The sequence below is a fragment of the Plectropomus leopardus genome, chromosome 21, assembly GCF_026936395.1.
Source record: "Plectropomus leopardus strain MGB_pleo_1.0 chromosome 21, ASM2693639v1, whole genome shotgun sequence".
NCBI lineage: Eukaryota > Metazoa > Chordata > Actinopteri > Perciformes > Serranidae > Plectropomus > Plectropomus leopardus.
In genome coordinates, this window is record NC_142196.1 from 16,643,602 (window position 1) to 16,658,710 (window position 15,109).

The window sequence follows — 15,109 nt, forward strand, 5'->3', positions numbered from 1 at the left end:
AAAAAAATAAAACAATATACAGCACACTTGTCAATTTTATAAGAAACACAAACATAATCATACAGAAATTGAAATGAGAGAAGGCAAATTAAAAAAGAATATATAGTAGTATGTAGCTGCTTGTAGCTGTAAGTAGTACCTTTTTTAAGGTTTTGTCATATTTGCTAAAACTGTCCTGACAGTAGTACTCAAGACACTTAATCTGTGAAAAAAAATCAAACTTTGTTGCTCTGTATCCTCATAAAGCTCCTAACTGCATTTGCAAGAAAAACAACCAATCAGAGCCAAGGAGTCTCTAACACAGTCAATCAACTCACTCTTCTAATGCAGTTCTTATGAATGCCTTTGAAAAGTAAAACACTACAAATTATACAAAAGCCATGTTAAGAAAAAAAACAGACAAATTTTAAAATTTGTGAAATGTTCTTTATTCAAATCAAAGTTTAGGCAAAGTGTATATCCTTTAGATACACGACAAAAAAGGTTAGACATACAGCGTATTCTACAAACTAATCAAACAAAAAATCAAGATACTGTAAAAACAAAAAAGCAATATTTTATTGTTATTTTTAAATAGCATCCATATTAAGCTTTGATTGACTGTGACAAAATAAATTTAATTGAATCCCCAATTCACCAGTCTCTATCATATTTGGAGAAAGATTCAACATCATCAAAGAATCATTTTACATTCACTTCAGATCAGCTACTGAATAGATTTTGTGGTGAGATTGTTTGTCAATTTGTTGTTTTCATGACTAATAATAAAACTGAACCTCAGATTTATCAAATTTTCTGTATCTCTATCAATTATTCTTACAACTTGAATGGGAGGAAAAACAGGAGACTCTCGTAAGTAAAGTCTATGATTTGATTTGTCTTTGGTTTGTGATTTCATGTATTGTTTGAGTCGAGTCAGTGAGTCGAGAACATCAAAGACTCTGGGTTTAAGAATTGTTGAACATCCTAATGAGCATAAGGGACACGTTGTAGAGCCTTTAGGACCTGAGTACCAGACCGGCAATCAACACATCATAGCTGGAACATGGTGTGAATGTAAAAGGTTAGTCATTATTTCTGCAACACAAGTCAGAGCACACAATGCGAATCTAAAAAGTGCTGAAGGGGAGACGTGTAGAGGCTTCAATTGTTGCACCTCAAGAGAAAACTCATCAAGCCATATTAATGACAATTAAGCAACTTTAAAGCTGCCTTGATTAATGTTTTTTCTATAATGATGGTCGAAATAACTACATATCAAAGAGGGACCCTAATATAACCCTATCCATTGTCAGCTATGTCTTTTTGAGGTAATTTTTGCAATTTTTTAAACAGATTTTTTGTTTTTTGTAACTTTTGGGTCATGTCTTGTTAAGCCGCCTGTGGTCTTTTCCCCATGTTTTTGAAAGAAATTTAACCAACTCTGTTTTAAAGGGTTAACACTTAAAGTATGTAAGTACAACCAGGAACATTTACTTAAAGGAATAACGTGTAAGATAAAGGGAGATTTGAAGCATGTAGCTGTGAGGTTTGCAAATTGCAATCAGCTGAAACTTCTGTGAATTAGGATTCCTTCAGTGTTCATTGTTTAGGAGCCAAATTATCCACAGAGGTCTCTTCCTCTCAAAAACAAACAGACCCAGTGATTTGAGTCTGACTACAGCTGACTACAGGGGCCAACGCAAAAACACAACTGCCCTTATCTAGAGCCAGCGTTTGATTTGTCCATTCTGGGCTACTGTAGAAACATGGTACATGGTGCAATCTCTGTGGATGTAAGGTAACGTAAACACAATGATTCTTATTTTCAGGTGATTATACAACTGAGAAAACAGGATATTTGTACTATATTCCATTTCTGCCAATATATCCACCTTTTATCCTTCACACTGGAGCTTTAAGTTTGTCATAGTAGTAATCTGCCTCTGTGTTTTTGTCATATTATCTTACGGTTTTTTAGGTTTTGGTTTTTCATTTGTTACATTATTAAGCTAGCCATGTTTTATTTTGTGGTACTCATGCTGTGATTGGTTTCACTTTCTACCTTTGTGTGTTGCTTTCCCTCCGGTCCTTATTGTCTGCACCATACCTGATGAGTTTCACCTGTCTTTTTTCTGCAGTCACCTCACCTCCTGGTCACCTGTTTTAACTTCATAATCACTCTCTTCCTGCATACACCAGCCCACTTCTTTTTCCTTTTGTCAGTTTGCTGTCTCTTCCACTGATTTGTTCCAGCCGTTTTCTCTCTAGTGGTGCAGTTAAACCCAGAGTTTAGTTTATTCTGGATGAGTTTAGGATTTATCTCCTACCTGTTGCCTGATTGCCATTATCTGCATCCATCTGGACTTTCTCATGTTGTAAGATATTTTTGATAATGTGTCATTGCACTTTTCATGCCTTGGGTGCAAACCTACATTTTTGAGATCTCTGACATTTTTATGTACAAAAACATATTTTTTTATAGTACTAAAGCTGTTAGATAAATGTAGCCAAGTTAAAAGTACAATCATTTCTTTCAGATTTATTGGAGAAGAACAATAAGGTAGCATGAAATCAAAGCACTCAATTATATATAAGTACCTCAAATTTGTAAGTACAGTACTTGAGTAAACGGACTCAGTTAAATTCGACCGGTACAGCAACAACAACTAGCTGGTGAGCATATCACAAAGCTAAAGAGTGAGATATTTACCTCAGGTGGAGAGAAATAGAAGAGAATCAATATGTTTTTTTATACTATATTTGCTGAGAACAGACAGAGTAATATTTCCTACCTACTATCAGTATATTACATCTATTTGTTTATATAACAGCAGTTATTTAGTAATCCAAGGTTATTTCTGTCTCACCAACCATTATTTATTTTTCCTCCCTTACTACACCACCTGAGCTGCTGCTGTTCAATGTGGACACAAAAGGTGATTGTCAGCTTACTAATTAACCAATTATTTTTTTCTCTTTGACAAGTTTATTTTATTTACTCAGACTTCTCTTTCACAAATCATTTTATTTTACTCTTTTCGTACACCACCTGAGCTGCTGCTGTTCACTGTGAACTAAATAAAAAGAAAAGATCATATATCTTGTCTTGTAAACCTTATTTTTCATGTAATATAATTTATTAAATAAATCAAATAGTATTTGTCTTACTAACGATTATTTCTTTTTCTCTATTGCCTGAGCTGCTGTGGACTAAAAGGGAAGTTTCTGACTTAAATAAAGATAAATAACGTATGTCATTGGGTAACATAGCCACATACACACTTATTTATCCTTATTCAACAAATGAACGATCTGTCTTTCTCTCAGTTTGCAGGATGGGGTGCGTCGCTCCAACGTCCACACAGGGAGTAAAGGAGGAAGACCAAAACAGGTGTTCCTGCAGCACATCCGGTTACCTTGACAGCAGAGAGGAAATGCATACATCTGACCCACAAATATGTCCAGCTAAATAATGGTACGGTATCTTTCCCCCAGAAGGGTACAGCCTGCATTTAGCAAAGTACCCAGATCTGGTCTGGCTGATCTATTGGCAGATACAGCTTGATACCGCAATGTCTAACGAGCAAAAAACCTTACATAAAGTTAATATGTGTCACAGAATAAGAATTTATGAATAACTTAATCTTGATAAAAATGTCAGAACCTTATGATTGTAAGGTGTCAGTTTGCTCATTTGCAAATGCCTGAGAATTGCATGTTTATGTGGCTGTATTGCTCTATAGACCTTTTTAACGCTGCTTAAATAGGGTAAAATATTCTGGAAAAGTTTTGAAAATTCATTAGTAAAAAAATATATTGGGATCCCATGTTATCATCTGTGTCGTTAGGGATGTTTTTGTACTTTGTTCTTACCTCTAATGGGATTTCACCATTTCTCATTCTGTTTGAATTCAGTCCTCATCCTCTCATTAGTCTTATTTTTTATGTGGATTTTCTGCAGATAATAAAAGGCTTTCCATATATACACCTCAAGCATTTTCAGTTAGTTTCCCACAAAGTTTTCCAGGTCACACTATCTGTATGAAGTTACACTGTCTTTTGCTTTTGGGAGCTGCCGCTGAAACATTCAGTGTTTACTTAGCAGTTAACCCTTTGAAACCTGGAGCACTGTTCTGCTGTCAGATGCTTTTCACAAGTATTTGAACCCTTTGAAGAAAACTGGTAGGATTTCTTTAAAAAATATGGAAAAAAGGCAATTAGCACTTTGTTAATAAATCTTTCACAAATTGCAAGAAATTTGTAAATTTATTAGCTAAGAAAAAATGTCTGAGGGGAAAAAAGAAAAAGGGTGAGGGAAATTATCTTTTTAGTTATCATAATAACTTATTTGAAATTATATAACAATGTTACTATATTTTTAACCACTTTTTCCAGGTCTTTTTTTAACCTTTTTTTCTTGTACTTTTTTTTTTTTTTTTTTTTTTTACTATTTTTTGTGCTACTTTAGGGATAATCTCTTGTTCATTGCTCATTGCCTTTTTCCCCATGTTTTTTTTTTTTTTTTAATAAATCAAGCCAATTTATTCAGGTTTCAAAGAGTTAATGTTGAAATAAATCTCAAAATGGAACTCACTGGATTAATGCCATTATCATAAGTGTGGAGGTATTTTTGTCCATGATCTGTATGTCCTTAGTGTCAAATTAATTTATTACAGAACATGACGTCAGGTTTATTGCTGTCTGGCAGTTGAGTACGTCTCTCTTTCAAAACACTTCCTGCCTGAGATCATCAACTTCCTGTCTGGAGCACTACATCTGGTTGTGCAGGACAAGACCCCTCTGCAGGTAGCTGCACACTCATGTTTTAACACATTTCCATATGCATGTTTCGGTGCCAGCATTTGTAAGTCGACACAGAGCTGACAGACTTTGACATTGTGTTGTAGGTTACTGTGGTGCAGCTGCAGATTCAGAGTCAAGCAAGAGCTGGAGCAAGAAAAGCCTTTCCTGCGACCTATCTGAAACTCAAAGATGACCACCACAGGTAGACATGGACATTATTTCAATTAAATGTTTTTAAAGTACATATTGCAACATGTTTTTTGCTGGACTGAAAAGAAGGATGTCGTCTACAACCAAATATTAAAGAGCTTTTTTTTGTAATTCTTAAAAATACATTATTTTTTTTTCTTAAGACCAGAGCATTCAATATATTTTTAAAGCGTATTTAAAGACCAGTCAAGATTACAACTGTGGGGATATCAGTAAATTGCATGTGGGAAAAAAAGGACATTTTTGTAAAGATGGTTAAGTTATACTTTTTATCACAAATGTCATGCAGTGTAGGACCTGCAGTGGTTTGGTCTTGGTCATGATTTGATCTCGAATTGTGGTTTTATGGGTCTTGGTATTGTCTTCGTCTCGATACACTCCAGTCCTGGTCTTGGTCTTGTCTGGGTCTTGGTATAGGAGGTCCTGACTACAACACGAGGCGATTGTATAGATCTACTATACTGCCAGGTTGAAGACACTTGTACAATATGTGGCTTCACTGCAGCAACATCCATATCTGAAGCATTTTCTACTGTCATGGCTAAATATGAATATGGACAGATGTAAACTGTAACTGCAACATTACTGGTTGGTGGAGGCATAAAACCACAAGGCGGTAGTTCTTTTTTTTTTTGTTGAATGTAATTTTAGTATTATGTATTTGTTTTAAATTAGTTTTCTGCAGTCACAGAGGATACTTGAAGCAGCACAGCTCAGCTTTATTGTTTGGCTTATGACTTGGCTGCGGATTTGATGCCTGTCAGCACCTGTCAGTCAGTGACCATAAACATCACAGAGACAGGAAATAGCCCAGTTAAAGTATTGTATGTGTGCAATAACTATCACGTTTAATGGTTATTAAGAAATATTAGACGCATATCACCTCTACAAAATAATGGAAATAGAATCAAGTAGCGAACAATGTACTAAATCATCTGTGAAAGTTGTGTATTCTGTTATTACCCACAGCTGATGAGGCAAACATTTATTTAAATAAAAACAACAGAGCTGTTGTTGTGTGAATATGTAGGAGCATAGGAGGCACTTGTCTGTGGGAGAGAGAAATGTGAGCCATAAACATGAAGCAGGACCACCCATGCCGTTCAGCCTATTTGTTGAGTCGGAGAGGGGAGCTTCTCAACACTGCAGGAGCTTCTGCCAATTAGAATAAAAGAGGTTCATGCCTGCAAATGAGGATCACAGAGGCTGATCATTTAATTCAGATGGACTGCAGCAGCGGTGATGGTACCGTGGATGGCACTCTGAGGGACTCTGAGGGAAGCAACCTCAAATTTGCACTGCATGTTTTGTAGTTAATCTGTAGAGTGGCATAATGAGTTAGATATATATAGGAGGTTTTATGGGTAGCTCTTGAAATTAAACAGAAGCTTATTTGTGACATTATCTCAACCCGCAGAAAGGGATAAAACTGTACGTTTAGGCCAAAGGTCATGAGCAGCCAATGTTTATCTCAGAAAAAAGACCTACTTCATTGATGTGAGGAGGATTAATCTAACATCCTTATCACAGGGCTCTCTGCAGAATGAGAACTAGAGCAAATAGCATCACTTAAGAGTCCTGGATAAAAGACAAGAATACACACAAACTACTTTGTTTGAATTGTATTAAAACTGAGAGTTTCATTCATCATCCTCAAGGTTGCGTTCTCTGCCTTCAGCTGTTCCAGCCGAAAACATCAGACACCACCACATCAAACCAAAAGTGAAAAGCTTTTATGAAAGCCCAAGTCAATCTTTTGATATAAGAGACATAAGAAGAGGCACAAGAAATAGAAACATTTTACCTTTTCATATACCTTTTTTGAAATATCAGCACCAGCAGCCTGTAGACAAAGTTTCTCTAAAAGCTCAGTGTTTGTTGTAAGAGCAGGCAACATAAACAGTTTATCTCATTTTTTTTCTTTTTAAAAGCCATATAAGTGCTACTTGATCCGTCGCTGTGCAAAACTTACACAACAGGTCAAATGACAACACAGATGTGGTATTTGTCTGGACTTAAAATGAACACATAAACCTTAATTCATGATGAGGATATAAACATTTTACTTGAGGATACTGTTCCAGACAAGGGCGTAGATTTTTATTTTAATATTGGGTTGGGGCTCCTCCGCTAGAAAATTTTGAGCATCAAAAACTGCCCTGTATTCTGGTGAATCTTTATGCACAAATTTCTGCAATTTCTGGCTCAATTTATAGTGTAAGCAGCAAACTCAACAAACAGACACAAACTTTACATGGAGATTAGTACATTGTGGAAGAGCTCCATCTGGTGTATTATTGGAAAAATACATGAGTGATTTTACATTTGATGTTCCAAGTTTGCTGTCGTAATTTAGTTTCATTTTACAGTTTATAGTTTTAGTATTTCTTCCACATCTATCCTGTTTTGCTTATTTTTTTTCTCTTCTGCATGCATGGGCGGACATTGAGACAGTGGGCCTCTGGGCACAGATATGTAGAAGGCCCCACCACCTCCTCTCCATAGGAGCTGGACACAGAATTAATGGTTGTTTCGTCTCTTTTTGTTGTGTTGTTGTAGTCATTATGCATCTCTTTGTGTCTCTTTGTGGTTATTTTGTCCCTTTTTGTAGTTATCTTGAGTCTCTTAAGTCTCTTTGCAACCATTTATCATCTCGTTATAGTCATTTTGTGGCTTTATCTGGTCTTTTTGTGTCTCTTTCAAGGCACTTCGTTGTACTCTTTGTAGTTGAATTGATTCCCTTTGTAGTTGTTTTCTGTCTCTTTGTGGTCATTTTGTGAGTCTTAATGGTTATTTTTCCCGTTATTGAAGTTGTTGTTGAGTCTCTAAATGTCTCATTGCACTTGTTTAGCATCTCTTTGTAGTCATTTTGTGTCTCTTTGTGGCTGTTCTGCCACATTTTGAAGTCATATTGCATTTCTCTCTGTAGTCTTATATTTCTTTGTAGTCATTTTGTGTTTCTTTGTGGTTATTTTGCCCTGTTTCAAGGTCGTCATGAGTCTTTTAATGTCTCTTTGTGGCTGTTCTGCATCTCTTTTTTTTCCATCTCTCATTGTAGTCGTGTCTCTTTGTGGTCATTCTGAGTCTCTTTCTGATCAGAACGTGACTCTTCGAGTGACATTATGCAGGTGAAGGCCGGAGGGGGGCCCTGACACTCTGGGCCTCTGTGCCTGTTAAGCAATTCATGCATGTCTGGGTGTAGTATACTGACATATATTAAAAGTGGAAATTAGCCAAATAGTGAAGGTAATAAAATATTCTTTATATTTTGAGTTTGCTGCTGAATATTGAGGCAACACTGATGTCTCGGACACTCAAATCAAAGATCAACAAATGGAAAAAAAGACACTATTTATTAATGAAATGTCAGTTTTACCACAGCAGGAAAAAATAAAGCCCTGTAATCACCAGCGTATTTGGCAGTTACAATGAATGACATTGTTCCATTAAGCTCCATTGTTACAAACAGGTTGCAGCCACAAAAAACCACTGAATCAACCTCATGTAAGTGTAATAACATATAACTTCATTCTCACTGCATTTTGTATTGAATGTCCTATTAAACATACATCAGATCTGAACCTGAATGATATTCAGTTTACTGTACTCAGACTTAAGACTTAAGATGTTGATAAAAGAAATATTAAGAGTAGGTTGCCACATGCTTCAATTGTACAGTATATTTCTACTGTATGTTAGAAACCTTCATAATCAACAAAATTATCCTTCATTTCCATTTCAAGTGTTAAAATATCCCCCACATTATTTGGTTCTACATCTTTTAGAACATTGTTATATTACAATTCATTTGGTCGACACCTTGCAGGCTACAGTGGAAATGGTGGGTCATTAAAACCTCATTTGTATCAAAAATATTACAGCTTCACCAATGTCGTGCACAGAAAATACGATTGAGTTTCACTTATTTGCAGTAATCTAAATTGATCCTGTTGAAGAAAACCTCATTTAAGTTCAAGAGTTCAATCCTCTCATAGCATCAAAAGTCACTGAGCCTGTCTGTAATTTACCAAAATAACAAAAAAAAGTACAACAAACTTCAGAACAAATTGAAAATTGACTAATAAGATGATCAACTTTATCTGCAGTCACACTACATTTTATACTTCCCGTAATTCCCCCACTCTTTGTAACCTAAAAGCTAAAAAAAGTGACTTTTTATCCAAAACTATTTGTACATTATTGTGAAGGACGTTTGGATTGTCGGATGAGATGAACTATTTGTTTTTCATTCAAATACCCTCCAACTTTCTTGATTAAATAGTCTAAAAAAGACACAATGCCACAATGCTACTTGACCTAAACTAATAATTTACTTCCCTAGCTTAAAGGGACAATTCACCCCGAAATAAAAAAAACAACATATTTTCCGTTTTAACTCGTGGTGTTAATTATAAATCTAGATTGTTTTGGTGTAAGTTGCCGTGTTTGAGATATCAGCCATAGAGATACCTGCCTACTCTCCAGTATAGGGGCTCTAGACGGCACTTGCAGTAGTTGCAGTTGTTGTTGTAGTTCAGTAGAAATAAAATAGTTCCTTAATGAAACTGCTCAAAACAAGATCTGTGGATTATCTTGAGTAATCAGGTTTAAAAAGTTTTTTTTTTTAATTGACATGAACTGTCTTTTTAACAGTCATTAGTGCAACTGTTTAGCTATTAAGTAAATGAATGTCTAAGAAGCTAAATACACAAAAAATGTTTAGAAACTGGAGACTTATACTTAGTAGCACTACTTTTCTATTCAAACATAGACCCTTATAAACCCTGAAGCAATACAAAAAAAAATAACCAAGTAAACATAAGTCAGGATATAAATAGTTGAACTGGATATGCAACACATTCAAGGACAATTTCCATAGCCAACACAAAAAATCCTAAGCCTATTAGTGCAGTCAAACATTTATCCAACAAATTTAAAATCAGTGCTCTCATATTCTTACCCACAGTTTACATTTAGACGACGCAGAGATCAGTAGAAAAAGATAAAGACAAACGAAAATTTGTTTTGATTGTATAAAAATGTTTTAAATGGAGCTGATGTGGTGAAAGTCTCCCATTATCACAAACTGTGTTGACAATCATAAAATAATATGCCTTAAAATCATGTTGTACATCACTACAAGACTAATAGTCCCTCAGTATTGAATGTAGTTATCATTAAATAACAGAGCCCTTACATCTGAACCTTTGCAATAACTAGCTGAGCACTTTCCGGTGTGTCTGTACAGAAGTCAACACAATTAAACAAAAACTGCATTGTCACACAGTAAGGCATGAAACAACCCACAGCTTTACATTTTGACCTTAAGGTTTTTACTGCAGCCAAATGGGCAAATAATGGGAAAAAATATAAGCATTATCTACTACTTTAATTTAATGTCTGATCACCAGCTGTCTCTTAGCATTACAAACTGGTGATGTAAAGATAATTATCATCCTGTGGCAGCAGAAATAATACTGAGATGAATGTGAGCACGCATGACCAGCTTCAATATTATTGTTTCTACATGAAAAACTTTGGTCAGCACCTCTGACTAAAAAAAAACTCAATTTTCTTAAAAAATGTTTTGGGACAAATGGCACAAACATTTTCCTCTAAAAAAAGATGTCTCCTTGACGCTTGTGTTAGTATCTGTTTGCAGACACTTCCAGTTTTGCAAAGAACTGCATTTCACTCTTTGTCTTCAACCAAATGTACACAAAGTGCAAGTACATACTGTATACAAGAAACTACTAGCTTGTAATATAATTTTCCATGATGACACCAAAAATCTTGAATATGTTTTGTGTCAAAAATCCACAGGGCATCCTCAGAAGTCATGTGGATTGAGCCATTTGCTTCCCTGCCATTCTCACCTGCACAAACAGCTGTGAGAGGTGCAACACAGTCTTCTTCTGCTCCTCAGACCCCACAGTCATTGCTTCTGTCTTGGAGTTTGCGCGTGAGGATGAGGAGGGTGGAGAGGGAGGCGACTGAAATGTGGAAGATCAGCTGCCACACGTTCCTCAGGCCGAGCAGGTAGAGGTGGCATAGAACAATCACACCCAGCAGAGTGAAGGACTTGGGCTTCTTCAGGGATGAGTGGAACAGGTAGAGGTGGCACTGTGGACACAGAAATGCCATTTACGTTAAAGATGGTATTATAAATAGCTTGACATGGGTAGTTTCAGTTGTGAAATACATTTACCTGAAGCACACAGCAGACAAACGCCAGAAGAAATGCCACAACGTTCCAAATACCTTCATAATCATCCTGTGTGCACAAAAGGAATAACACTAAGCTGGTGATTTTCATTCAGGGGAAAGTTCACATTATTCAAACTGAACCACATTAATTTCAGATTATAGCTCACTCACACAAGAGTGACAATGTTGCAGTTTTGTGCAGACCTCATCATTATCAAACCTCTGCTTTCACAGCAAAATGCTAATACATGCGTAGCAGCCGGTTCTGCCAGCTTAAAGGGATAGTTCAGATTTTTTGAAGTGAGGTTGTATGATGTACTAATCCTCAATCAGTGGTTGACATGTACGTAGTAAATGGCTGTCGACATGTCCCCAGTTTGGACAAGCAGACTGGAGTGCCTTCACAGATGCTAAGCAATGTACTGCTGTGGACAGGGGTCACAGCAAAACAAATTTTAGCCACTTAAAAAAGGCCTACCTAGAAAAAAAATCGATGTCAGTTTAGGTGTACGCTATATTTAGACTGTTTTTACTTCTTTACCTTGCCATCAGACAGCTCTTTCCTATGGTGTCCTAACAGTTTATTATGAGAGAAAAATAGAAGAAAACAATACAATGACTATAGAAAAGTGCCACATACAACTCCACTTCAACACATCCAAGATATCCCTTTCACATATCTATAATTAACGTTAGCTTATACATACTATTTCAAAATAAAATGTCCAGGAAAGGTGAGACAGAGAAGGGGAATGACACACAGCAAAAGGTTGCAGGCTGCAGAAGCCTCAGCCATATGGGGCGCACACTTTACCAAGTGAGCTAGTGGCCACCCCACTATTCTTTTTTAAATAATATTTGGCCAATATATAATAATGTTTCTACTGAATATACATAATATATTACAGATCAACATGTCTGGCTTCTTTTTAGACATATCTGAAGAATGGGGGATTCTGGCACTGGCCATACCTGGAATGTGTACTCTATGAGGTGAACACCGCGGATTATATTCAGAGATGCACACATGATATTTAGGACCAGAGAGAGGATGCCTGGCGCTGTCACTGGTTCGAGTCTTACATTCTGACCTGTCAAACAAAAGAACATAATAACTGTAAAATAATTTAACGCAGAGAAACCTTTGAGAACCTTCATCATTTATGCATTTCAGAAACCTGAAATGATAAACCACTGTGCTGTATGTGCTAGATTGTATAAGTCATATGATTAACAGGATTACCAGATCCAGGACCTTGCTCCATGTGCCCATTCGCAGTGCCATTGGTGAGCTCCACTTCCTCCAAGGTAATTACTTGCGGTGGATGGATCCTCAAATCCTCCTGGACCTCTGCCAAAGTCACCTCCAGGGCCGGACCGCCGCTCTGGTTGTACTGCTGCTTCAGCTTCTGAATGGTGCTGTCTGTCAATAGGCAGCAATGTAACATTAGGAGAAACCAATGTATTTACATTTAGTTTGAGGCATCACAACACAGGAGCTTCCTTTTTCATTCAACTCATCATATTGTAAGTAAAAGCAAAAAAAAAATCCCTTTGCAATCCCAAAATATTAACAGCAAATCTGGATGACAATATTTCTCTTCCTACTCACCAAATTCCAAAAATGGATATGGCCTGGCTGCCAAGGCAACAACAGTGCTATTGAAGCATGCTGTGAACTCCCAGCGCAGATCTTCCAGGAAGCAGAAGGCCTTAGCAACAGGGAGGCTGCAGTGGCACACGGTCATGTAGGATACACCCTCCGAAGAGACGAAGCTGAACAGGTGAGAGGAGAAAAGGTGTTTAGTAAACAAACAGCCTGACGCAGCATGACATGGATGCCCGTGTGATCACATGGACAACATTCTGTCCGTTTTCAGCATCATAAAATCAAACATAAAGTCGTTTTACTCTGTGTATTGTGTATTTTTGCCATTTAAGACAATCTGCTGCTGCTGCTTTGTCTCCCAAATCCTTACTATATGTTAAGTTCTTGGCCCTTGACGGTCCCTCTATCAGGGAAACGGGCCAGTGCCTTGCTGATGGTCCTGAGCTGCTGCTTCCTCTCCTGGAGCTCTCTGTTGTGTTCAAAGTCTGTGGAGGCCGACAGAGGGAGTCCATCCCTCACACGAACCAAAAAGGCAAACAGGATCAGAGACATGATCCACGAGGTCCATGGAGAACACACTGCCTGCATTAAGACAAAGATCAGATCATCCGGGCTATTATGTTGGTGCTGCAACAAGGGTGCAAATTAACAATTTTGTCCACCAGCCAAGTGTCCAGTGAATCTTCAAAATTTACCATCCACTCAATAGATTACTAGAAGTGTAATGATAGACCAATCTGGATCAATATATAGATTTAGTGATCGATCCAGTATCATCGAAGCAAAGTGAAAACACTGATACATATTGTCATCTTTCAATGTGCCTTTATTTTCAAATTACTATTGCACTTCTGTGTCACCATTTTTGTCTAAACGTACCTCATACCTTCGACCTGTGTTAGCAGCCTAGCATCAGGCAGAATATAACAAGAAAACAAGAAGAAGAAAGCAGATATTGACTAATATTGCCTTATGTCAATTGCAGGCCCCTAAAATGAACTGAATCGAAATTGTATCATGGCAGACCTAGACATCAGCAAATACTGTATCGTTGTACAAAGACTCAGTATAATATATCATGACAAATCTTGTAATGTGTATAGATGGCCATTGTTTTCTTGGTTTGTTTTTTTTTCGGCTAGTGAGTGAAGCAAACCTACCAACCACTGATATATTTAAACAGCATTTGACTAGTGGATAGTGCTAAATTGCACCCTGGCTTCTCCTACATTACTTTCATAATTTGACAATTACTTCCTTGGATAATCAACTGATTTTAGTCTATAAATTGTCAAAAAATTATTAAAGAATTATCATCACAAGACCCTAAAGCGCATAGTGATATCTCCAAATTCTTCTTTAATATTCTTCTTTATATATATAATAATCCTCAATCATCAAAGAGGAGCTACAAATTCACGACTGAGGACTGACTTTTTGTGGCTTAAAATTGATTATAAAAATAGCTGCAAATTAGACTTAGACTTAGACGACTTTATTGATCCCCGGATTAATTATTATAAATTAATTTATTGTCTATTGACTTACTGTATAAATTAATCGACAAATAATTTCAGTTATATAGTATACTAAAATACACTCGCCATATTATTAGGTACACTTAGTCATAACTATTACAATCTTAACACCCGACATAAATCCTGTCTTAATGACGGATTTAACTGAACACTGAAACTGGTTTATCCATATCTATGGTCGTTTTAAACATCTACTGCGAGTACAATACAAATCAGCAGCACCATGAGGTACAGCTTTCATAAAACCCAAAATATGAATTGGCCACTACTCTCAAACTTTAAATGGTTTGTCTGAACATGAGCACCTTCAGGAAGAAATAATTTATTGCAGAACTGCTGTTATTGTTTCTTAGACAGCATTTAGCAGGTGCACAGTGTGTTGTTAGTTAACTGCGTAGGTTTGAAAATAATGTGCAGTCTTAAATGTTGCTCTGCTTATAAAACTGAAATTTCAGTTTACGTTCAGTCATAAACGAGTAGTAACATCTTACCTCATTATCATTGTTTTCATGCTGCACCTTATCATTTAGCTACAGGAGGTTGGCTGACTACAACATCATACAGAGGAAATACACCACCAGCAGAAAGCAAGCACCAGCTTCTGATACGAATTACGAGTGCAATCGCATACTTTTTGTTACAAGCGATTCATACAGACAACCTGATTAACCTATTATAACATATACGCAAGAAGTTGTATTAGCCAACAAGCTAACTTGAAATCTTCTTCCGGATACAACAAACCACAACAAATCTTCTA

At 36.6% G+C, this 15,109-nt stretch overlaps 1 protein-coding gene and 1 long non-coding RNA gene across 2 annotated transcripts; one reads left to right on the forward strand and one right to left on the reverse strand.

Annotated features, from left to right (window-relative positions):
* Positions 1-1,973: 1,973 nt before the first annotated feature.
* Positions 1,974-10,950, forward strand: LOC148186044 (uncharacterized). Its single transcript, XR_015775280.1, has 5 exons — positions 1,974-2,354; positions 3,310-3,457; positions 4,659-4,788; positions 4,890-4,987; positions 10,819-10,950. It is a non-coding gene; the product is annotated as an uncharacterized LOC148186044 (long non-coding RNA).
* Positions 8,330-15,093, reverse strand: sec22c (SEC22 homolog C, vesicle trafficking protein). The gene is made up of 7 exons (XM_042510759.2): positions 14,841-15,093; positions 13,182-13,393; positions 12,815-12,978; positions 12,446-12,625; positions 12,175-12,293; positions 11,204-11,269; positions 8,330-11,118 (listed from the first exon to the last, which is right to left on the reverse strand). Exons 2-7 carry the CDS (start codon positions 13,361-13,363, stop codon positions 10,918-10,920), a joined length of 912 nt encoding a protein of 303 aa, XP_042366693.2. The 5' UTR covers positions 13,364-13,393; positions 14,841-15,093; the 3' UTR covers positions 8,330-10,917.
* Between the last annotated feature and the right edge of the window lie 16 nt (positions 15,094-15,109).

Coding starts and splice junctions, on each gene's coding strand:
- sec22c (XM_042510759.2), bottom strand. CDS start 13,363: ATGTCTCTGATCCTGTTTGCCTTTTTGGTTCGTGTGAGGGATGGACTC. Junction 12,294..12,445: donor GGAGCAAGGTCCTGGATCTG/GTAATCCTGTTA, acceptor TTTGTTTGACAG/GTCAGAATGTAAGACTCGAA. Junction 11,119..11,203: donor TTGTCTGCTGTGTGCTTCAG/GTAAATGTATTT, acceptor CTGTGTCCACAG/TGCCACCTCTACCTGTTCCA.